Source organism: Aplysia californica, unplaced genomic scaffold, assembly GCF_000002075.1.
Source record: "Aplysia californica isolate F4 #8 unplaced genomic scaffold, AplCal3.0 scaffold00013, whole genome shotgun sequence".
Taxonomy (NCBI): domain Eukaryota; kingdom Metazoa; phylum Mollusca; class Gastropoda; order Aplysiida; family Aplysiidae; genus Aplysia; species Aplysia californica.
In genome coordinates this window covers 2,987,494-3,002,984 of record NW_004797283.1, presented here as the reverse complement: position 1 = coordinate 3,002,984, position 15,491 = coordinate 2,987,494, and the positions used below count along the sequence as shown (strand labels likewise).

General features: G+C 40.5%; 1 protein-coding gene across 4 annotated transcripts in view; it reads right to left on the bottom strand.

Moving 5' to 3' along the window:
* Nucleotides 1–4,675, bottom strand: part of LOC101858987 (ubiquitin domain-containing protein UBFD1) — a 17,383-nt gene extending 12,708 nt beyond the window's left edge. Inside the window, exons 1-4 of one of the 4 annotated variants that reach the window (XM_005090194.3) lie at nucleotides 4,577–4,675; nucleotides 3,546–3,740; nucleotides 2,258–2,377; nucleotides 1,154–1,189 (exon numbers count right to left, since the gene is read on the bottom strand). In XM_005090194.3, coding sequence (XP_005090251.1) covers nucleotides 1,154–1,189; nucleotides 2,258–2,377; nucleotides 3,546–3,740; nucleotides 4,577–4,592 — 367 coding nt within the window. In that variant the 5' untranslated portion in view covers nucleotides 4,593–4,675. Of the gene's footprint in view, nucleotides 1–1,153; nucleotides 1,190–2,257; nucleotides 2,378–3,545; nucleotides 3,949–3,986; nucleotides 4,054–4,576 lie in introns of those variants that run through there. The other 3 variants (XM_013084844.2, XM_005090195.3, XM_013084841.2) reach the window with 3 other exon arrangements.
* Nucleotides 4,676–15,491: the final 10,816 nt, after the last annotated feature.

Here is a 15,491-nt window from a genome sequence, read left to right as displayed (position 1 = left end):
ACACCTCGCCTTTGAAGGGGTTGCACCTTCTGCAGACGAAGCAGTGGGTCTATTTATATCCCCCCGACCCACTGGGGGTAACTATTGTTTGTAAGGAGAGATTGTTTTAGTGTGTTTTACAGAACTTACAACACAATAAGGTTATATATGGTTTTAGTTTTAGTATACGTAAGAGTTTTACAACCCTTGCATCACAACAAGGTCATATAAGTGCCGAAGATTAGAGCTGATACAAGAGAGTAACAAACACAAAAAAGAAGAAGGGGAGATAATGATGATATATGTTTGAAAGGAAAGAAGAGGCAAACCACACCAGAGCACCTGCCAACCACCCGTGTAAGGAGAAAACAGGTTGCAAAAGACATTTAACTTTTGAAAGGCGCAGCAAAATTGAAAAGATAGGAGTCCTGATTGTGCCATATATAAAAGCAACATTCTAAAAGAATTGAAGTGAAAATACAGACAATACCCGAGTCTTTGAACACAGGATGTCATGAGCAGAATAAAGAAGGGAAATAATTTGCTAATTGTGACTATCACTAAGTTCTTCCCAGGCAAAAGAAATAGGTCAAATTGTAGTGAAAAGTAATCGTCAGATTACCATCGTTGAAGGGGAGGCAATGTCAGAAAACTTCCCTGTAGCACTGAGTTTGGTAATAATCTCCCTTGTGGAATAAATCGGTCAACCAGCACTGGGATATGGTACAGAAGGCATAGTCTTGTCTTTAGAGAATGAAATGTCTTGTGTTGTGCCTTTCTACATTTTATGTCCGTTGATAATTTTTAAAATGTGGTTACATAGGCCCAACGCATGCCAGAAACTCGCCAAACCTTTCAACTGTGATTCCAACAATGAAAGATTTTTAAAAAGCAAGTGTGATAAACGAAAAAAATTAATAAAATTCTTTACGAAAAGATACTTATCATTTAACGGATATATTTCCCATGCAACTCCCTTGTGTGAGACAAGTTGATTGAATTGCAAGAGAGAGTGGTGAGAAGAGGGAATGTAGAATAGACTATGAGACAGGCTGTGAGTTTACAGGCATAACAAACCCACAGGATCCTTTGAAAACTTATGCAGGAGTACATGAATACTCTTAATCTTATATAGAAAAATACAGCACAAATGAGCAATAACAATTGAATTTACCTTTGTACATAATTTTTTGCAATGATGCAGGCACACCTGAAGAAAAAAAATGAAAACAATCAATAGTTCTTTAGAGCCATATAAATGAGTTCATATAATATGTCTGCTTTTGTCTTGAATATTTGTACACATGATGGACAGCACTTTTTATTCAGTGCACAATGACTTTAGGACCTGAAAGACATGCAAATAATTTTCAATTTAATAAAAAGGGTTTTAAAAGACTAACTTAAACACCTCCAGTAAAGAGATAAGCGACATTTCAACTAAACATTGCAAGCTTAGTCAGTAATAATATCAATAATAGCATTTCTGTAGAGCATATCCCCACTCAACAGCAAGCTCTCTGCACTTTTCAATTTAAACTATGACCCCAGAGGGCCTTACAACACTCAGAAACATTCTTAGCTTCATAAGGCCAGCAGGCAAATTAAGCACTCAAAACACTATAAACTAAGGTCTTCCGGCCTCAATAGCATGGTACCTATTCTCACCTGGGGCAAATGAGACAAAATTCATGAAAAGTGCCTTTCCCAAGAACACAATACATAAACTTTTACATAAATTACCCAGGCCACAGTTTGCTTCACTACCCATGTCCCCTTAAAGCTATGTCTTTTTTAGTTTTAGTGGAGGTATTACGGTGCTCGCAACTGCATAAGGTTATATGAACGCCAAGGGGAGGATGTCAACAGAGAAGGTCTTACAGGGAATCAGACTTACTCTGCTCCCCTCTCAGGCTTCAACAGCACAAAGTCGGCTTCAACTATCAAGGCACCCCGGAAATAGTGGGTCACAAGAGTGTGACAAACATACAAAAGAAGTAGAGGTAAAATGACGATGGTAAGGATTAGGAAAGAAAAAGCAGCAGTTCCCTGTTGCAGTTCAGGCACAGTTATGAGCATGACATTGACGAATCAGCCCATTTACAATTACAATTCTACTGTGCAAAAGAATTCGAGATAATAATGTCTCCCCTTTGGGAATGGCCTAAAGACATTTCAGTCAGTAACACCGCCCCGGGGGGGGTCAAGCTATGTCTACAAACTCATTGTTAAAAAGTCATGCGCAATATTTTATAATACCACCAAAAATATCACATACCTGTAATTTTTTCTATGTGAGATTTCAGTTTGCTGACTGTGTGGTCAAATGGAAAAGAAACTTCATGCTTCTCTTTCTTAAATATCACAATAAAATCCACCATCTCCAGGTCTGTTGATTCTGTGCGAGAAGACAGGGTGGAAAAAAGGAAGTTTTAATACATATGTTTCTCTTCTCTTCTCATACTCCGATTGAAATAAAAATATTCCACAAATAGAGAGTCCATGGAGCATGCAGCTTGTAAATATATAATAATTTATAGATGTGTGTGTGTGTGTGTGTTGGGGGGGGGGGGGGGGGGAATTTAAATTAATTTTTTTTTACCTCTATACACAACAAAAGCTCTTAATATATTATCAACTTTGCTAGAGCTGAACTAGTTAAGTTAAAAAAAACAGTCGAGGTACACTACAATCTTAGTTGTCAGCCTCTGCCTCCCCAGAACTGCGTCAGTTTCAATATAATAATATATTGAGATTGTTACAGTGTTTCTTATGAAAGTCCCATTCGATTAAAATTAAGTTTATTTCTCTTCTATTAATTACAACACAAAGAAAAACAGCGAGAGCAGATGCATGGTCTTGAGCTTCACAGCACAATCTATCAGATCATTAAAGCTTCACTTTCACAAAGGGGACCATCACGGTAAAGGAAAATGAACAGGCCAGCCATTGGAGTCAACACTGAAACCATCAGTGTCTTTCATCAGAGGGAACACACAAAACTATTGTAAACATGTTCTTTGACTCGAAATAAGCAAATTAGCTAGGCAGTACAGGACAGCACACAAACACACATTTCCAACCCCCTTATAGGTCACATTCATGATCCAACAGCTTCAAGCCACTCATAAACAGCTCTTTCATTCTGTCTCTTGCAACTCCTGATCTGTGAAGGAATACTTTCACTTTCACTTTAGTTAAGACTGTGTTCTGATACACACATGCAGAAAGGACAAGAGAGGTAAATAGGTAAGACTATATAATGTGGATAATTTCCTGTCAAATGGCCATAGCAAAGTCTGTTTTAATGTCCAGTGAAACAGAACATGTAATTATACAAACAATATTATATATATCCTTGATAAGAAAAAAGAAAGAAGTACAAAACGTGGGTAGAAGATTTTACATATATGGCCACCCACTTCAGGATGACTTTCCTTACACTTTAACTTTGAATTAACTGTTAAATCTTTCTTGAATAGATCTACTGTTTATCAATTTCATATAAAACAGCAATGAACAGATACAATTCTAATTCTCAAAAACCATCATTGTTGGGACTTTACTTGAATCTTCGTCTTCCTCCTCGTCAAGGATATTCTGTCCTGCAGCGGTTAATATGGACTGTATTTGAGCATCTGTACATGCTGCAGCTTGATCTGACGTCTGCCCGTTGTCCTTTTCTTTCATGTCTGCTTCTGATGATGCTGCAGGTTGCTTTGTTTCTTTCAGATCTACAGAGGAACCCTCCAGTGGGATGTCTGCGCACACAAAAAGCAAACAGATTTTAATTAAGTCAGCTTTGCCCATAGGGCCATAAGGGTAAAAAATTTTTAAAATTAATAACATATAAGAAATGGTTAGGGTTACAATTCCTGCATACACGACATATTTCAAAACAGTATTTTACTGCCTCCTGAAACTTGTAGATCTAGATCTAATTTTAACTGTAACAAAAGAAGTGCCTCTATGACTTTGATGAGTCATGGATGCCCTCTCTCACACACTTAGATCTAGTTCTGAAAATATCTTCAAGTAATTTGCTTCTAGACATGCCATTACAAAAATATTCTACAAAGCAGCACCATGTACAGAAAAATAACAAACACACATATGTGAATCTATGATGACTATGACTCAGTCATTATGATTATAATATGAACTCAAGACTCAAGAGCAAGTCAAGTGAAAAGCAGTCAGCCACAAATAGGCCTAGAATCTGGATCTAATACTGATACACCACTAAACATGGTCAAGGGTGCAAAAGCTGAATGTGGAAGGTTAAAAAATAAATATCCAATGTTCCAGATCGTTAAATGTACATTAGGAGAGATCTTAAAGCACGTGCGTGGGATCTTCCAAGTATGTCGACTTCACTTTGCAGAAAATTGCATGACGTACACACTTTCTTCGAATCGTTGGATCTTTTGAAGAGAGCAACGACAGCAAATACACTAAAACCACGTTAACTTGTATGCTGTCACGCAGTAAACGGTGGCAAAACAAACCAAATTTTCCTTTAACACAAAACTGAAGCTTGGCTTGAGTCTCGTGAAAAAAATAAACACTTTGAAATCATACAAAGAAATGTTTATACCTGAGTTCGACGCCATGATTGTTGATGATAGGCTATGCTTGAACTTTCACGGTAAAGAGTGGTCGCGAGGGAGGTGACTAAAAAAAACCCAGGTTCTTAAATACAAGAGTTATGTTCCTTTAAAGCCCCTGGGTCTTTCTTTTTACAAAAATATATAGTAGAGGGTTTTACGGCGCTCGCAACGGCATAAGGTCATATGAGCGCCAAAGGGTGGGTGTCAACAGAGAAGTTGGACTTAGACTGCTCACCTCTCTAGCTTCAACAGCACAAGGTATGCTTCGACTGTCAGGGCACCCCAAAATAGCAGGTCACAAGAGAGTGACAAACATACAAAAGAAGTAGAGGGAAATGACAATAGTAAGGATCCGGAAAGAAAAAGCAGCAGTTCCCTGTTGTAGATCAGGCACAGTTATGAGCGTGACATGAGTCAGCCCATTTACAATTCTACTATGCTTGAACGAGAAATGTCCCCCCTTTGGGAATGGCCTAAAGACACTACAGTCAGTGGCACTGCCCCGTGGGGGGGGGGGGGGGGGGGGGTCCCTGGGCCTTTGTGAGCATAGTTCAAGTTGGACCAACAAAGAGAATTTAAGCACTTAGAATAAAATCACTTTGTGAAAGTTTGTGTAGGAGAATGAGAAAAAAAGTACAGACATTAACAACAAACGGAAATAAAGTAAGTAGGACCTACCATGCTGCAGAGGTGCCCTCAAATCACCTACTTCTGCTCATTTGTTGGTAAAATAATGACAGCCTAATGATAATAATAATAATAATAATAATAATAATAATAATAATAATAATAATAATAATAATAATAATAATAATGATAATAATACATGTAATAATAATAATAATTCGCTAAAAGAAAAACTATATATGACAAGGCCTTCAGCGAAGTCTACCTTAACGGCAGTTTGGGAGATTGGTCGGGGTGATGCTGGGCTGTTTGCTCTCTCCCACTCTCTTTAACATCTTCCTAGAACGAATCATGACTGACACACTGGAAGGCCACCATGGAGCAATCAGTATTGGAGGCAGGACAATCAGCAACTTGCGTTTTGCCGATGACATCGATGGATTAGCAGGAGAAGAACAGGAGCTCGCCACACTAGTGGAGCGGCTGGATACAACCACATCGGTCTACGGCATGGAGATCAGTCGAGAAACCAAGCTAATGACCAATAATAACAATGGCATCAACGCGGACATCAAAGTCAGGGACGAGAAACTTTAGACCGTCAACAGCTTCAAATACCTTGGATCAATGTCTCAGATGAAGGCTCGAGACCAGATATTTTCTACAGAACCGTGCAAACAACAGTTGCGCTGTCAAAACTGGAGCCTATTTGGAGGGACAGAAACATCACGCCCAACTCGAAGATCAGGCTAATGCGCTCACTAATATTTTTATACGCCTGCGAGTCGTGGACACTGACAGCAGAATTGGAGAAAAAAAAAGAATCAGACGACAGAGATGAGATGTTACCGCAGACCCCTTGACATCTCGTACAAAGACCACATTTCAAATGCTGAGGTGCGGAACAGAATCACCAACGCAGTGGGGCAGCATGAAGATCTATTCCCCACAGTGAAGAGAGAGGAAAATTAAAATGGTATGGGCATGCGACAAGATCCACAGGACTTGCCAAAACAATCCTGCAAGGAACCGTACAAGGAGAGAGAAAGAGGAAGACAGAGAAGGAGATGGGAGGACAACATTACAGAGTGGACAGGAAAGACGATTGGTGACAATCTGAGGAAAGCAGAGGACAAAGATAAATGGCGAGAGCTGGTTTGCAGATGCAGTGGTGCCTCCCACGGTTGCCCCAACCCCGGGATAGAAGAAGAAAAAGCCTGGCTGAAGCCTACTTTTATCGATTTTGGACCACCAAGGGATCTTTAACGTGCACAACTTGCTCACAAGACATCCGAGATTTTTCGCCCTTATCCGAGAAGGCTAGATGTTCGATCTTACCTACCATAAGATCAGGGGTGTGGCAGAAAGACAGCAGTAAAAATTAGGACCCAAAGACATGTAGTAACAGTAGAAAGGCTGCAGATAGTCAGGATAGCCCAGAGAAGGGGGCGAAGGAGGTGAGGGGGTGGAGACAGAAAGTGGAGACGAAAGCAAACGATAAAAAATTGTTAGAGAGCAGTAAAGAAAGTGAAAGGAACTCATTTTTAAAGAAGAAAATTACTTGAATTACTTGAATGTAGAACTGGGGTCGTAGGAAGACGAGGTGCTCCATGCTTCCTCGCCCCTCTTCATAAGGGTCCATTTCACAGAAAATATTCTGTCGCTCTCCGGATTCGAACCCGTGAGCTATTGAATGAGAGGTAAACAACATAACCTCTCGACCACGAGAACTCCCAGCCTAGCTTCCTTCAATGTTGACTTTACTTTAAGCTCCACTGGAGCTTTCCGTTAGTTGCAACTTATGTTTTAGCAGCGCACGGCAATCGCGCAAGACAGATCAAGATGAGGCAAGACTAGTCTCAGTTTGTCTCTAATCTCTACCTGCCACTAGTCAAGACGGAAGTCGGTGGTATCCCGTTACAATGTATACCACCAGCCCCGCTGTACCGCCACTGTTATGCTCGTCCTAAGCTAGGCTGTATAACGAGGTTTGACTGTAATTAAACAGTCCAGCCAATCAGGTTCTACAGTCGTGCTACCAAAGTGAAACGCAGATGTCTGCCCCTTCAGATACCTTATACTGGGTGCCCATTGCGGAGAGGATCGGGTCTGGTCGATCGCCTCATTCGTCACCAAAACACAAAAACGTTCATTTTTGAGGCGACGAGTCGGGCGATCGGCTTGTCCCACGATAGCCGCTTTGAGCCCTCAATCTTGCTCACAAACCGAGCCGACCCCATCGTGCCAATGGGCACTCCGGATTACTAATCTTAGGCTGTCATCACGCCAAAATATCAACCCTGACACCCTTAGTATAAGTAAGAGTTTTAGTCTACGGCATTTGCGACACAACAATGTCATAAGAGTGCCGAAAAATAGATTATTTTATTTTAGTAAGTGTTTTATGGCACTTGCAACACAAAAAGGTCATATAAGTGCCGAAGATTAAAGGTGTTAGTGTTACAAGAGAGTAACAAACAAACAAAAGAAGGAGGGGAGATGAAGGCAACATTATGTTTGACAGGAAAGAAGCAGATAATTACAAAAGAGTAGCATACACGAAAAGAAGGAGGAGAGATAAGTAGGCCTACGATAGATGTTTGATAGGAAAGAAGGGGCAAACTGCACTAGAGCACCCACCAACCACAACACAAAAAAGACAAACATGACACACTAAGAAACAACAGCCCCCCCCCCCCCCCCCCCCTCTTAAAAAAATTATTGAAAAGGGTGTTCTCCCCCCCCCCCCCCCCCCCCCCCCCCCTCCGAAAATATTTTTTTAAAAATGTCTCCCCCCCCCCCCCCCCCCGCCGCGTTTACAATTAATAGCGGTGTGTGGGTGGGTAGATACTGATTCATTTTACATACAGTGCCGTTTTGGCTTGGTTCAACCAATTTTGCGAGGTTTTGAAGATTATGATTGACAAGAAAGCTGAGTAGCGAGTGACAAAACTGGACTACATTCACGACATAGCAGTTCACAAGAGAGTAACGAACATACAAAAGAAGTAGAGGAAAAATGACGATAGTAAGGATGAGGATAGAAAAAGCAGCAGTTCCCCCCATGTTGTTCCGGCACAGTATGAGCATGACATTGATAAATCAGCCCATTTACAATTCTACTGTGCATAAGAACATGGTTAATGTCCCCCCTTTGGGAATGGCGTAAAGGCAATTTCAGTCAATAGCACTGCACTGGTTCGGGGATCAACTCATCCGAAGTTCAACTTAATCTTTTGGACCTGTAAAGAAAAGGTGCTGGGACCAGATGAAAAGATCAACTTGACCTGAAGATCAACTCAAGAGAGTTCAACACAAGCGGAGACGACTGTGACTGAAGTAGGCATGGGCAATCGTGTCCAGTTTTACTATCGTATTGATACGACGAGGGGAACTCTGTGCCACCACTCTCCAAATAGGAAATTTACTCATTAATCCTATCCGTAGGCCTACGCCTTGCATAGCAGTCTGTCAAAATGATTTTTTGAGAAATACTGGAAGTTTCAAAGAGATATTTGCACCAGAAGTACAATATTCTAAAATGTGAAGAATACAACCCCGGGGGCACAAAATGACCCCAGGTGTACGGATAGGGTTAATCAATTCCAAACATATAGCAGGACAAGCAGGAGAAATTATTGAGTGAAATCAGTTGAAATACCCAAAGTCTCAATAGATTAGTGAGACCAAAACTATGGCACCATATAGCAGTTTTTACTCGATCAAGGGCATTTCATAAGAAAAAACATTAAATCTATTAATTCCAGCTTTGTCGGAAACAATTATTTTTAATGTTCAAAATAGACAGTTTTGTTTTTATTAATCATCAACTCACCACGGGCCACATTCATCACTAGTTACTGGATCCACTTGCAGGCAGGATTGAAATTGCTTGTGAGCTAGACAGATATGTTCCCTCATAAAACATGCTGCTTGGCAGTTAAATTATACAAATAATCGCTAAGGAAGGTTAAAGTTTGTTTTAGTAGAGGTTTTAAGGCTCTCGCAACTGCATAAGGTCATATGAGCGCCAAGGGGTGGATGTCAACAGAGAAGTCCTTACAGGGAATCAGACTTACTCTACTCACCTCTCTAGCTTCAACAGCACAAAGTCTGCTTCGACTATCAAGGCACCCCGGAAATAGCGGGTGCCTTTAAGTTAAGAGCCTGTAAGAAGTGTATCATAATATATGTTAGCTAGCCACAGAGCGCAGTCATGCTGAATGAGGACATACAAAGATAAAATGATGAAACAAGACACTGAAGAGCTGTAACTTAAAATGCAATTTAATTGCAAAAACTTTTTTAAAGCGATAAAATATCAACTTTACATTTGCTATATATATTTTTTTTAAAAAAGAGGCTACAATTAAAGAAACAGATAAAAAACAAGAACATACACATAAATCTTTCTCTCAATTTAAAAAAAAGACAACCATTTCAATTCATCATGTATTTACAAAAACATTCAAAATTTATACTTGTACATCGATCTCAGACAACATTCCATAGTTGAAAGCAGACATCCTGAAGTAGTTGGAGCAGTTACTTCAATAAGTCAAACATCTTCCAATCCTCCACCCACAGACTTCTTTACCCACAAAATAAAATGTCAGAGCTCCAGTCTATCACTGTGGTTCACTAACCAACTTCTATGTGTGAAGTGTGCTGACAAAATGAGTTACTTCTCCTATCCGATCCCTTTGGAAATAGAAACATCCTGCTTATAGAGGTGATGTTATAACAATTTATAAGTATGAAATAATAATGGGCATGTCATACTTAAAGAATATGGCATCAACAGAAAATCAACAAATTCGACCCTAGCGTCCATTTTTGGCCAATATCCCCATCTGTGGATCGCGAGAAGTATCGGACTCATTTTGTCAGAACGACTTACATATATGCTAACAACAATTTGTAAAATGAAATACAGTATAACACGGATAGCTCGAATTTGTCGGTGCCAGCCTCAGTAGTTCGAGGGATATCTTACGACGTAATGAACCCCCCCCCCCGGAACTTCAGGCACAGTGCAATGGATGCGTGATTTTGAGTCTTCTGTGTTCGACCTGTCCGTGTTACACTGTACATTGGTTGCAGAAGTCAGGGTTCAAAACAAACTACAACCACACTGCATGCTCCCATTCCCATGATAACATTTCTTCTTCTTCTTCTATCCCGTGGTTGGGGCACCACTGCATTGGAAAACCAGCTCTCGTCATTTATTTTTGTCCTCTGCTCTCCTCAGATTGTCACCCATCGTCTTTCCTGTCCACCCTGTAATGTTGTCCTCCCATCTCCTTCTCTGCCTTCCTCTCTTTCTCTTTCCTTGTACAGATAACATTTACTTGAGAATAAATGCTGATCCAGTCTAGCACACATCATAGAGCGAAACCTGCGAGACATGGAAATCTTTTCGTATTATGTATAACCTTCTGGCTATATCTTGAGGGCGTGCACTGAAACAAGTGGCGACTACCTGAAACATGCCTACTGGTGACTACAGACTCCCCACATACAACTGAAGTGCACATGCCAGATCTACTACTGAACACTCTCTGTGGCGTATGCAGCAAACACATCTTTGACTCCTGCTCTCAGCTTATAGAGAGGCCATTGGCTTACTTTCATAATGTGCTCCCTCCCTCTCCCCCCCCCCCTCTCTCTTCAAGGCTACAATCATGTTTAATAAGATCTTGCCTTACTGATACCTATTTTTTCGCTATTTATGAACTGTTTGCGCTTACACAATGTGCGTGTTTTGAAACAAAAAAAACGTATCTTGTTCAATTCAGGACCTGAAAACCTGTTTGCAGTGTGCGTTTTTCCAGTACAGATGAACACAGCTATAGCAGCAGGACTTTTGGTTCCAGAAGAGAAATCTCGCTGTAGGCAAGGCAAGTTCCTACCATAGGAATGCACAGGGGAAATTACCGAAAAATTTCTAAAAATCCAGATGACTACCTCCCTTCCATATCAATAAAGTTTGCGCTTTAGATTAGTCTTCCTTCTCTTGTCAGCTTCGTTGATTATCTCGGCCTTAAATTCGAGTGAGAAGCATTTCCTTTTGTCTTTGTTGGAAGCCATCTTTTCCTCGATCCTGTTGCTTGTGCTGTCTATCGTACCGTTAGGCCTACTGTGGAACTGGTGAAGTGGATGTGTGCGTATGCCTATGACTATGAACATCAGTGATCTCAATTCAATGAATCGGGAATCACACAACACGCTCTCCCCTTCTTTTACTCTTTAGCCTAGCCTAGGCCTAGGGCTATGGCCCATGCGCTCTCATACTGAGTGTCTAAGCTACGGCACATCACTTTTAGAGTGGCTCATGTAATGCGTTCTCTCTGCATCATCTCTCTCTGCCGCTTGCCCCATCTCACTCATCAGTGGACTGGCCAATCACAACGCCCTTCCCCTCAGCTAGAGCTTGCTTGATCGCTCTCACTGTATCCGAGTTCGGGCCTTCCCTTGCCCTGATAAACCCGTGCACGGATAATATAATTGAGTTTACATAGAAAAAAAAAGGGGATTCCGGTAAGGTTCCGTTGTAGCGAGTGCAGCTATAGTCACATTCTACTGTATGCATGTCCGCTATGTGTGTGCTATACTTTAACTTTAAGTGGTCACAAGCAGCTTTTCTTGGTACACACTGTCGCTAGAGTAAGATTGTTTTATTTCCAGACACTATATAGACTGTTGTATCTACAATAAAGTGGCAAAAAAATGGTCTGAGGTGATGAGGAATAGCGTGGCAAAAATGTGGTAAAAGTGCAACTTAATGTTTAGCGCACATATAATATTAAAAACTTGAGTCAAATATGAACACATGAGATACAACATGGTAACGATAACAAATGCACTCATTATCATATATCTTTCTGAACAAACTAGATATAGTACTACACAACAGCATGTATCATCAACATGCAACAATAAGTCCTAAACCATCAGTCATTGCTTTGAGTAAATCGAGATAAATTAAAAAGTCCCACCACCCTGTCTTTGCCTGACTCAAGCCAAAATGTTTTCTTTTTCATAATTACAAATCTATTGGCAAATTTAAACAGACATACATACGACACATGGTAGGCCCTCACAACAGGAATGCCATTGTCTGTCAGTCTGATTTAGGCCCGAGTCTGGCGTAGGCCATTATTGCAGCAACGTTCCATCACATTGACATCGCATTCAGTCCAACAGTAACATGAACATAGTGAAACACTCACATAGCTAACAGATTGTCAGGTCACAAATTTTTGCTTATACGCGTACATTTTTTGCACTTAAAACACATATATAGATTTTGGCGTCCCACTGATTTCACTATGTGCCTGTTAGACTGAAAAATATGTATCACGACGCAGTGGAATCAGGTGCTCGTCAATTTTTGTGCATGTAGAGTAATTGGTATCATCTGAAAGCTGATTTATTTGCCTTGCTTTAAATAAAATAAATATCCAATTATCTTGAACAGAACTCAAAATATTTGCAATTGAAGGAAGCGATGTTGCCTGGTTTCTGTGGTGAAATTAGCGATAAGATGGTAGCCAAAGTTTGGTCTTTCCAATAGCTAAAGAGTCCTTGAAAACAGAAAAATGACATATTTTGTGCCTTTAATTAATGTTTTGGACTTTAAGCAAAACCCACGAAAGCAAAATCCCCGCATGCGAAATGAAATGTGTCCGCAAAACCCTTAACATCGCAAGACGAGACAGGCAGAGAAATGAAGAAGTAAGAGCAGCTATCGGCACTGAGTCCTGCCTGAGTTACATAGGAATACAGAGGATAAAATGGTTTGGCCACCTGTTACGAATGTCACCTGACCAGCCAGCCTCGAGAGCCTACAACACCAAGCACTCAGGCTATACTATAAAGGAAGAGGAAGGCCACGCAAAAGGTGGATCGAGGGTGTCAAGGAAACCCTAAGAAAACATAACATCACAACTGAAAGAGCTGTGGAGTTGGCCTACCATAGAAAACTGCATCTCCCCTCAACGCTTAACGGCAACAGAGGATGAAAAAGTAAAAGTAAGTAAAGTAATCAATGTTTTTCAGTAAAATTCACAGGGAAATGTGTTTTTATATGGACATAACAGAGGTTGAGCCCAAAAATAAAAATTCAATTAAAAATTTCCAGAAAAATGCCTGTTTCTCTGATATCTGTATTTTGACGAGCGCCTGATTTCACCACGCTGCCACACTTATAAGTATATGTAACGTATGTATACATATATATTTTCTCCTCAGCAGTTCACAGAAATTTTTTCCATTACAAATAGCACCAGGGTTCTACACAGTTCAAGAGCCGAGGACTCACTATCAGGTCTCACAATCCTTCTGACGGGGTACAAGATAGCAATGTGAATGACGTGAATAAAGAAACAATTTAAAACTAAATTAGAGAAAATAGCTTAGTTCACAGGGGCATGGTGGCTCTGGAAAGAGAGTCGCACTGAGAATTAGTAGGTAAAAGCACAAGAACCCATTAGACACAAAAATGTAACCTAACAATTCATCTATCAAAAGTTTCTAAACCTATTCAAATCACTATAAATATTCTATTTTGTTACGTCGGGCCACTTCTCCCGAATTCTCTCCTCGCCATCTCTGTCAAAGCTTACAAAGGTGTAGTGGATCTTGTAACTGGCATTCACACTCCCCGCCCCAACCACCTCCCATCCCCCACCTTAAGAGAGTAAGTTCAGCTTATCATTACCCTCACTGTCTGTTGATGCCACAAGATAAAACTTGAAAATCTTGTAAATAAAGCTCACATCTAGTACTAAGGTAACATAAGCTCATTATTCAAATTATTGGTCCTTCTGTAGTGCTTGAAAGACATATTATTTACATACATTCTTGCTGCAGTAAGAGCCACAAAACAAGGAAAAACTTTTGGTAGACATCCTGGGGGAGACCTTTTGTACAACACAACACAACACAACACATCAGTAAACAAGTTTCCCCCCACATCATTTGTTCTTGAAAAATGAAATTGCAGATTTTGTCATTACAACCAAAAACATGCTGCAGATGGACTATTCCCACTCTGGAAAAGCTACATGTAAACTAGTAACAAACTTGAATATACTTTTTTTTTTCAGGGCAAACCTAGGCTGAGACTGTTAGATCTACCCCAATCTGGAAGAAAAATTGAGATACTCAATAAAAATCTCCTCACTCGGCAATCGAAATCAGGCCTCCTGCCTCTGACATCTGATGATCTCTCTCTCTCTCTTGCCCTTTTTTAACTCCCAGTGGAGCATAGTCCATCAACAAAATTTCTCCAGCGAAGCCTGTCCTGTGCACCCTTTTCTAGCTGTTTCCATGATGTCCCCGCCTTTTCCATTTCCGCTTGTACCGCTCGCCTCCATGTCATCTTCCTTTCTTACGTTCTTCTTGTGGATTCCTCGTCAAAGCCTGTCTGATGATGCTTGTCGGGGGTCTCCTCAGGGTGTGCCCCAATCCATTTCCATTTCTTGATGATAGTCACAGTATAAGGAAGAGCGTTCAGCCATGCAGCTTTCCAAGCGACTACTCCCCACTACTGTGAATCGGTAAATGCCTGGATGACATCAGAGACTCTGAGAGACTTGTCTTTGGTGATTCGTTGAACAAGTACATTATGAAGCTCTTCCAGTGCAGCTGATCACTTGGCTAAATCATTAATCCCATTGGCCTATCTAGTGTTCTAGTTGTAGAGCATTCACGCATGTTGTACATCATAGGCCAAACTAAATATTACAGTCACCTCAACACCAGTGACAAACCTTTCCCCCAAAAGCGGCATTTCAAGTGAGCCATTGAAAGATTTCAGTCACCCCCAAACACATCGCTCACCAGTAATTTTCAATGTTTTTTCCCATGGTGACATTTTCCAGATGGCAAAATAAAAAATAAAACCCCCTAAAATCTTCTCCCTCACACTGCTTGTTCCTTGAATTATTTAGCTATTATTGCATTAACACATTACACCCTAAGGGCCTGGACGGGAAGTCTATTGTTAGATCCTCAGCAAGGGGAAAGAACCCACCTCCCGTGAATACTAGCCTTTAAAAAACACATTTTAAAAATACTAAACAAATTCCAAAAATCCTGAAAAAATAAAAGTTAAAAAGAAAACTGAATGTAGTTTCAGAAAAATATAACTTTATGTATGCGCAAACTGTTGGAAATGTTTTAACTTTAGTTCAATCGGGGTGTCCGACCAGTCACTCTTACTCTCAGCCTCGCGGTCGGGCCCTAGGTCTAAATTCTAGATTTTCTCTG